This window comes from Rhinolophus sinicus, linkage group LG03 (assembly GCF_036562045.2).
Source record: "Rhinolophus sinicus isolate RSC01 linkage group LG03, ASM3656204v1, whole genome shotgun sequence".
Lineage (NCBI taxonomy): Eukaryota > Metazoa > Chordata > Mammalia > Chiroptera > Rhinolophidae > Rhinolophus > Rhinolophus sinicus.
Genome location: NC_133753.1, coordinates 46,422,442 through 46,432,325, shown reverse-complemented (window position 1 = coordinate 46,432,325; position 9,884 = coordinate 46,422,442). Strand labels below are relative to the sequence as shown.

Here is a 9,884-nt window from a genome sequence, read left to right as displayed (position 1 = left end):
ACGGTTATAGGACGGACCCTGTTTAGAGTGGCGGTTGGGGCCTGCTCCCTTCATGAGCCCTCCAAGTGCTGCCTTCTGGGCAACAGCCACCGCTCCGTCACATCCTAAGCCTGACTGTCCCCGCCTCACACCTTCCTTTGGAATAGGAAGCACCGCTTGCTCAGGCAGTGACTAGTCCAGAGGGGGTGGTGAGGGCTGTGGCATGGGTGGTGCCAAAGGCATGTCCTTTCCGGGAAACTGACACATGGGAAATGAAAATGCGAGGGACAGAAGGTGGTAGATGAGTCAAAGATGCCAGGTGATGAAAGGGAGTAAAGTTGGAAGTATGACTCAGACTTGCTGGACCCTTGAAAGAAAAGCTTTTCTCAGAAAACTATCTTTTGGTCTCTTGCCCAGTCCTTCCAGGTTTAATGCCAGGAATATTCATATGGAAATAAAGAACTGTTGCTTTTACTTCCTATACCCTTAAGTTCTCCACTGTAGCTGAAGTTCTCTCCTTTTTTAGTCAGACTCTTGGTGTTCCTACACCCACCAAACTAGTTATTAACAATGTGAAGAAAGTTTTTTAGAAAGCAAAAATAGACACTTACACAGACAGTGACGGGCTTTAACCATATCTGAATGAATCAAACATGGAGATTTTGGAAATAGGAGCTTAAGAGGGTCTCATGATTTTCTAAGTGTATCAATGACATTTGTAAAGTACTACTAATGAGAGTGAATATAGTCACTAAACAATGTGTCGTGTATTTGGAGACTGAATACATTCTTTTTTTTTGCAGCAATTTATTAGAGAATAGTTTTTTAAAAAGTACTAAAAATTTTGTCATACTTGTATTTAGACAATTTTCTCAGCTTTTTTTGAAAACGTTCTTTTAAATAACAATGACCAACAGTTTTGGTTGTTTAAAATAGTCCTCAATGGAATCCCTGGGGAAGGATTAAAAAAAAATGTATTTTTCTGTATAGATGCTTTAGAAAACAGACATTTTCCAGGTTAAGTGTCCTGAAATTAATATTTTTTTCCTGAAATTAATATTAAATAAGGCAAATTAAATCTTATGGGAGCACCAATATTTCAATAGAGTTACCTGTTCCCTGTTTGCCATGACTTTCAGAGGGATAAATAATATTTAAGCCAATTTCGATTTTTATCCTTTTTGGAAGATGCTAGGATTAGGATTTTGTGTTTTTAAGTAAAAGCAATCACAAAAAAAGTTTGAAATACTGTTTTAGTCCATTTCAAACAATACTTCATTTTTATCTCCTGAGGCAAGTCATAAGAATCAATGTCTGCATACAAGTGTATCATACGCTGATGTGCAATGCTGAATTCAGCTGACTGGAGGACAGGGTGAGCTCTGGTTTAGAGCCTGAGTTAATTTTTTTTAGCTGATTAGTGTAGTTAAAGCTTCAGCAGTAGCAGAAAGCTTTTAATGATTCTACCCATGAGGAAACAGACCCCACAATCTGCTCTTCAACTCTTTGGTTTCTCTGGGGACTACGAGTAAAAGGACCCATTAAACTCGGGCGAACCCAGACCAAGCCCACTGACAGACTCCATACAGATATCTTACTATCAGGAGAGAATGAAGGTAAGTGATGAACCCTTCTTGTGCCTTAGGTTTCCTTCCAGCTGTTTCTCTGATTGGATGACCAGAAGTTCTTAACATGCTCGAGTGAAACGGATCCAGTCTCCCTACTCACGAGCCATCTACTGCTGCCCCGGGCCTCTGAGCCATCTATTTGCCTTTCCCACACTGCTCGCTTACTATGTCCTTCAGCTGTTCTTGGCTGTGCTCTTCTTCTTGGCTCTACCTGCATATTCTTCCCTCGCTCTAACACCTGGCTCAAGTGCCACAGTAGCCATGCGGTCCTCCTTGACCATCCTGTCTATAGTGACCTCTCCAGGGACAATGACACAAGTGTCATTGAAAAAACTACTTGTCTTTTCAAGTACGTATGTCTTCTCTCTCCAGCGAGAAGATACCTAAGTTCTCTGGGGGAAGGCGTGGGGCCTCCTAGAATTCCAAGCAGTGAGTTAGATGAGCACACAGAAGGCCCTAGATTTGCAGTCAGGATCATACAGGACTGACATCTCACAGGAAAAAAGAGACCACAGCAATGTCAGATTTTACAGACACATGTTTGCTAAACAAATAGGCCCAATATACTCCTTGATATATTAAGACTATGAATTCTATCTCCATAAAACCCAATCGTTAACTTCAGTACATCCCTGTCCCTGGGAAAATCCCATAGGAAACTTAGTGGCTTAGGGTTCAGAAACCAGTGCTTAACCTAGTCACTGAGACAAACAGAAACAAGGTAGTCCGAGAGGCCAGCAGGCTGGTATCACTACACCAAGTATGACCCCATGCATGCTGACAGTGTGGGAGAGTTACAAGTACAGTCTGCAATGGACCAGCCAGTTCAGGAGCACCAGGAAGAGAGCTGGGGAGGGGCTCTGTCTTATAGCAAGAATGTGCCTCACCAAACAGGGACTCTTTAAAACTTCCCCTTCTCTATATCTCATGGTGTTCCTAAGAATGCATTCAAGGCCCCTGGAAAAGAGAGGCTCCAATATCCCATTGGCCAAGTCAGCCCTTGGCCCATTATACTTTCTTATAGGAAGTAAATAGACAATAAACAAAAAACAAACAATAAAACTCCAAACAACAACAAAGTGTCCATCTCTCCCCCAAGTAGGAGCTGTCTTTTTTTCAGACTCATATTCTATAGATAGAAGAACCAGCTGAATCAAAAAGAAATCTCACCAATTTTTCCAAAGCAGTTGATTTCTAGGTTAGAGACCAAGCTGCAGAATGTGAGATTATCTGGTAACAATTGTCGTTAGGGTTGTGAGGATAACTTAATAATCTAAACCACTGATAGAGTAACTTCGTCCTCCTACCTCTGAACCTCTGATAACATCTGGTTGTATTGGGAAAAAAATTCACTCAGTTAAAAAAAAATTTGTTTTTGTTTTTTTTTAATACTGTGGGATATTGTTTTGACAGGAGGAGGCAGCGATGAGGTGGGTTTGAAAGGAAAGAAGGAACAGATTAATTCCTAGGTCCAGGCCTGCCTCATCCCCACCTTGTGGATCTAGTTCCCCAGTCTGGGTGGTTATGGCACAAGGTGGCACATGGAAGGCATTCAGTGCTCCTAAGGCATTTTGTTTGGCTTTGCCAATCCCAGCCTAGTCTGGTCCGCTCCCCTAGCATGTGGACCGGAGAGAGGGACTCACCACAGGTTGAGCATTTTCAGGCAGCTACAGAGTGTATAAAGAGAAAAACACAGAAAGGAAGAGAGAAAGAGAGAGATATTAGTCCACAGAGGTGAGATGGAAGCAACTCCCTGTGAGCCATGCAAACATGCAGAATGTTGTCTGTGTTTAGTTTCCTCCTCTCGTCAAGGCAGGGTGAGTAGGTCCAGGCCACTGGGTCCCCACACTCAAGTGCAGGGGCAGGTACCTGCTAGAAGCATGAAGGTGGGAGGGGGATCTCAGGGAGGGGGAAGGCAAAACAGAAAGAGAGTTGGTGGGCACCCCAGGGTGGGCTTTCCTGTGCACCTTCCAGGAAGGCAGCAGGAGAAAAGAGCACATGACCTGCTTATAAGAATTCAATCAAGCACCAAGGCCAAGCCATTTTGGTTCCCACAGGAAGTTTTACTACGCAAGTTTTTAAGCTACCCTTCCCAGCCATTCTGAGAGAAAGAGAAGTGCCTAGTCCAAACTGCCTGACCAAAGCAGCTAGCAGTTAGCTCTTCCTCTAAAGGGGGAAAACGCTTAAGAGACACTTTACCTGAGAGATGATTTAGAACAAGGAGTCGCTGCTCTGGACTAAGGTGTAACTGCTGGAGAAGGGCCTGTATCCCATTCCTGTTCATTTTCAGGAGAAATGAGGTCCAGTCCACATTTGCTAATTTATAGATAACGTCAGTGGATAACCTAAAATTCTTGCGTTCTCACCATAACAAAAATCAACCAAAAACCTGTCTTGCGTCACTACTCTTCCAATCACACTTAAACAACGACATGTGTCCTATAGCTAGAGAAAAAGGGAAGTTAGATGTTCATTTTGTAAACAGAACAAAAACCAAGACCCTGTTATTTCTCTCCTCCTTTACACAAAACAAGCTGGGAGAAGAACCCAAAATTAAAAGCTTGGAAGTGAAGGTTTCACCAAGTCTCTCCAGTAACCTAGTTGAATCTTAATAAAGGCAACAGGTCCCTTTTTCGCACAAGCAGGCTGCAGGGACAAATGGCATCGCAGCTGCATGTAATGAGAGGTTGTTTGGGACGTCTCGTGCTTCTCTAGCTGTGACTTCTTCCCATGAACACGATCAAGCAGGTGGAACTATGGCTCCGCTTTACTCCCCCCGCACACACAGAAGGCCAAGAAGAAAACCACATGGCTGTGCCCTGACAGTTCCCTGGGCAAGATGGGCAGGCAGCTCATGAAATCACTAGGGGAATCAGCACACAAAATGCCCTACGGTACAGGCTTCGGGATGCCATTAGGGTCAAATCCAATTGCCACATTTTTAAGAGGGCCCAGACCTGGAACTGGAACTGGTGGCAAACAGGCACAGCGGCTCCTTTCTGCTAAATGGGGAGACTTTAAATTCTCTTTACATCCTAGAGTTTAGATTATACCAGGACAGAATACACCGTATTGAAATCTCTTTGTGTGAATAGTCTGCTATCTTACACACAGGACACAAACACCACACTCACATACACAAGTAGTGCACACAGTTACCAAAATGAAATGAGTAAGTTCAAAAGATAAACCTGCATAGGGCATATGGTAAGATTAAAGCCATTCAATCTTGGTATTCCAAGTATACTATTAAAGCCAAAGCTAAACTTTCAGCCTTCAAAGTAAGAGCCGTGATGGTGAACTGGGAGTGACGTGGGTACAGCCATCTTCCAAGCCCAGACAATGTTTAGATCAGACGACACCTAGTGCAGTGGTTCCCAACCCTGGCTATACATTCAAATCACCTGAACTTTACAAATTCCTGAAACTCAGGCCATATCCTAGATGAATTAAATCAGAATCTCTGGGGCCAGGATTCAGAAATTTGTATTTTCTTTTTTTTTAAAGTTTTTTTATTTTTTATTTTTTTATTGGGGAATATTGGGGAACAGTGTGTTTCTCCAGGGCCCATCAGCTCCTAGTCATTGTCCTTTAATCTAGTTGTGGAGGGCGCAGCTCAGCTGCAAGTCCAGTCACCGTTTTCAATCTCAGTTGCAGGGGGCACAGCCCACCCACCATCCCATGCGGGAATTGAACCAACAACCTTGTTGAAAGCTGGCGCTCTAATCAACTGAGCCATCTGGTCGCCCCCAGAAATTTGTATTTTCTAACGAGCCCCAGGTGACTCCAAAGTGCAGCCGAGGTGAAGAGCCCATAGGGAAGCAGAACCACACTTTATTTGGGAGAATGAAGTTTTGTCACAGAAACTGAAAAATTGTGAATACCATTAAAATCTCTAAAGTCCCTGAGCATAGGGAGCATGTCTCCTTAATAAAAAAGGTGTCCACCTGGCACTAAAAACTCCCTCTGTGTGAGGGCCTTATACTGTAGCAGGGCCTTGTATAAACAGGGAAACGAGCATCTGAAGCCGCCTGCAGTCAGCAGGGACTCGACCAGCGAGAGTCCACGTCATCCTTGGTTGTTGTTTATCTACTGGGTAGGAATCCTCAAGTCCTCGCTTTCTAAGGAAAGGCCCTCTGGAAAGCAGAGTGAGCCCATCATGTAGACAGGCCGCCGAGCAGAGGAGTCGGCAGGAGGGACGACCATGCAAAGTGTGTCTGAAGGAAGAAGAATGCAGGTTTTGTCTGGCCTTTCACTATCTTGTATCCAGAGGCGTAAGCATGTTCTGGCTTGTACTTAGGTTATTTGGGGGCTCAAGAGACTACTTAGGACACAGTATCACTATAAATATGTTGACTGCTTCTGAGAACGAGGTACTGGAATAGCCTGAATGTTCACAAAGGGTATACAAGAAAAATCATCCATATCGGGCTTGGCAGAAGTTACTGATTTGTAAAGGACTTTTCTCTCCCTACCACGTGTGTTCTTGGAGGTCACATCTGGATTTGAATTTGGGATGGGGCAAAAAAGGAAAGAAGTGCTAGAAATGCTGCTTTTGCAGTAGAATCAGCAGTAATTTCACCTTCCACTCCATATTCTAAGAGTTTAAACACAGACCATGCAGAGAGCACGATGGGGTTGGTGGTACGGGCAGGGCACGACATTCACATGCAAGAGAAGCAGAAAAGGGAGTGGGGGAACCTCCTCAGCCCCCTGGGATTAGTGCGATTTCCTTTCCTTCCCAAGACCCTTCCACTCATAGGTGCAGAGACTGTTTTTCTTGCTTGTCTTATCTGAGTCTCCCTGCGTCCAGAACACAACAGTCTGGACTTTTTCTTGCTTGTTTTATCTGAGTCTCCCTGTGTCCAAAACATTTAAGTGAGAACAAAATGACCCTGAAACCCTTGCTCCAGGACTATAGATGCAGATTGGTTACCCAAGAACCCGGAATTTAATGCTGTTAGCACAGCCCATGGTTGAGATAAGCAGATTTTTCTCTATGCCCCACAGGGAGCAAGAAGCTCCAGGGCCCCAAGAGGCTCATTACTATTTAATCTACTGTACATCTTCTATCATGATTCTTGTATCATGATGTTTTTTGCCCCAGGTGGACTAAAAATATGTGACTATCTTCCCAGAAATCACAGCTAAAGAAGGGCACAGCAGCTTTACAGTACCATGCAAAAAATAAAATGGTAAAAAGAAGAAAGCTGTAGACATAAGCATGAGGAATTCAGTCTGAGATGAGCAGCACACAGAGAGGAAGAGACAGATTTTTCAACCTATGACTGAAGAGCCCCCTTGAAAGATGAACGTACTTAGCTTCCTCCACTACCTCCACCTCAGCGTGAGCAGTGATTGGCGCATTGGAGTGGGCTCCCGTGGGATCATCGACGTTCAGTTCTCCGTTGGTTGAGCTAACCACCTGAAACAGAAAGACAGAGTGTGATAGACACCCTGGCCATTGGAGCCTCCTGCCAGCACAGAGGGTCACTAAGGGATACCTGGTCTCAAGGTTAGGCACAAGCCAGGCAGTGTCTAAAATGTCTGCTTTCCCGGGCCAACTGTCCTAAGTTAGGGAAGGTCCCCAGAGCCGATTATATCATGTGAGAACACAAAATTCAATGATGTAATCATATAAGAACAACAACTTCCATACTGAATGCCTAGGTCAGGCTCTCTGCTAGAGAGAGAGAGAGAAAGAGGGAGAGAGAGAGATTTCTCACAAAAATCCTACGAAATAGGTCACATTAATTTCTTTAACTCTACTTCTCTTAGATAACGATGATGATGATGATGATGATGATTAGACTCAGTGAGATGTTAAAAAAAATTCTAAAAAGGAAATTAATAGTGGGCATCAGAAATTATAAGCAATCACACTTTCCTTCAGAAATTTCTTCATGGCTTTGACCATCGGTTTGAAGTTACTCAAATAATAAGACTGCCACGTCCTCTCTGGCGAGAGGGCAGACAGTAAGGAAACGCTTTCCTTGGAAGACCAGTCTTATTTCAACAACCTTTATTTCAGGTTCAGTGTTATCTCATGTCTCACTGATGGTCCCCGAATTGTAACTGAAGGCTCTCACTCCTGTCATCTGGTTAATGTGGACCCGATCAGGCTTCTCTTGCTTGTGCAGCTGCTTCTGCCACCTGCTTTCATTTCCAGCACATGACTCCTGTTTATGTGGGTGCTGGGGAGTGGGACAAGGGACCCCGCTGGACAAACCACTCTGCTGTTAAAGATCTTGGCTGAAACATGGGAGAGAACCACAAAATAGAATAAATGGTTCAGATAGCATATGACCTTGGGTACGTAACTTCATCTATTTGAGACTGATTCTTACAGTCGATGTGAGAATCATACAAGAAAATGAAGGCGATAGTACCTAGTACAGTACCTGGTACATAATCACCGAGGCAGCATAGCACAGTAAACCAGGAATGGGCTCTAGACTTAGTCAGCCCTGGGTTTGAACCCTAGCTCCACCACTTACTTGCTCTGGGTCCTTGGGCAAGATCCTCAATCTTTCTGTGCCTGAGTTTCCTAATCTGTAAAATGGGAGACAATGCTGCTTACCTAATCGGGTTACTGTGCGGTCAGTCCACAAAAGTGTTTATCCCAGTGCCAAGTACATGGCAATGGCTCGATAAATGTTCACGTTACTGTTATTCTCCCTCCATAAACATTTACTCTGATCTCCCTCTAGAACTGGGGTCCTCACCAGCAATTAATTTGCAAAAATTTCCTGCATAGCCATAAAGAGGAAGGTGGGAGGAAATGCTTAGTATAAGGAGTCTTTGGGTATTTATTCAAAGAGGAAAGGGCAGACGAGGTGAATACTACTTACTAGCAATCTATTCCCAACATTATTTCTAAACCAGAAATATTTATTGTACTTAATAATATGTACTTTAGAAAAATTAAAACGCTATATGGTTAAAGAAAACTACAACATTAAATTTGGACTTACCCAAGGAAGACCTGAATTTCTGCTCGTGATAAGATTTAGCATCTCTGATTAATGGAACCACCTGATCTTATTTATCTCCTGACATGATATAGTAAATACTATATGACATTATCTATGTAGTATTCTTGTCAGAAAAAGATTTCATTTGAATCTAAGGATGATGGAAACAAACTGACAAATCCAAAATGTGGGACATTCTATCGGACAATAAGATTGGACTCTTCAGAAGAGACAAGTCTTAAAAATGTTTTTTTTTTTTTCCTTTTAAGATGGGGGGACTGTTACAGATTAAAAGAGATTAAGAATCAAGTGACTGAAAAGAGACTGAAGAGGTATAACAACTAAATGCATTGAATGGACCTTGATTAGATCTTGAACACTGTAGGATTAATTTTGGGGACAATGGAGGGACATGTGATATGGACTGTATATTAGGTAAGATGGAATTATTAATTTTCATAGATGTGACAATGGTGTTGTTGGTTACATGAGAGAATGTTTCTGTTCTTAGGAGACGTGGGCTGAAGTATTTTGAGATAAAATGTAATGATGACTGTAAGTTACGTTCAAATTGGTTAGCAAACACTTCCCTACCCCCTCCTAACCCCTTCACACAGAATTAAGCCAAATATGGCAAAAATCTTAATAATTCGTTAATCTAATTTAAGGATTTACACAGGTTCATTGCATTCTCCCCTCTAACTTTTCTATCGATTTGAAAATTTGAAAATAAAAAGTTGGGGAAAAACAGCAAACCCACAAGGCTCAGAGAGGGTTTATAGAATGGAGAACCACACAGCTCCTTATGCTAATACTGTCCTGTTAATTTCCTCAGCCTCCATTTGCTTCCTGTGGGCACGTTCTGGCTGCACACTAGTGATAATGCTGTGAATTCATCCTGTGAGCACAAGGGTTCAGGAGAAATCAGAGTAAGTTTCTTAATGAACAACTGAGCAACTAGATAAGATGTTCAATAGAATGTCTTCACATCTACTGATAGGACCACAGCAGGTGTAAGCATCACCGCTGCGAATTACCTGGTGACTTTGGGTCCTGGTACCTGTTCATAGCGTTTCATGTGTCCCATACTCTCTAATTTCTCCTTGCTATGAATTGTCACTTGGCCCACAAACAATGTCCTTGGCCAATAGAAGAAGAGATTATCTTCATTTTACAGACTAGACATCTTGTCTGTATCAATGAGACTCTGGTCGCAAATGAATCCGACACAAATGGGAACCTTAACACCAGTTGTCTAACCTTAAATACACTTGGCAATAAATCTGGGCCTCTTGAGCATCCA

General features: G+C 42.9%; 1 protein-coding gene across 11 annotated transcripts in view; it reads right to left on the bottom strand.

Moving 5' to 3' along the window:
• Positions 1 to 9,884, bottom strand: part of CSNK1G1 (casein kinase 1 gamma 1) — a 157,291-nt gene that overhangs the window by 6,558 nt on the left and 140,849 nt on the right. For 7 of the 11 annotated variants that reach the window (XM_074327582.1, XM_074327581.1, XM_074327580.1 and 4 more), the window contains 2 exons: positions 6,926 to 7,032; positions 3,251 to 3,274 (listed from right to left, as the gene is read on the bottom strand). In XM_074327582.1, the coding sequence (XP_074183683.1) occupies positions 3,251 to 3,274; positions 6,926 to 7,032 (131 nt within the window). Of the gene's footprint in view, positions 1 to 3,250; positions 3,275 to 6,925; positions 7,033 to 7,661; positions 7,860 to 9,884 lie in introns of those variants that run through there. The other 4 variants (XM_074327585.1, XM_074327584.1, XM_074327589.1 and 1 more) reach the window with 2 other exon arrangements.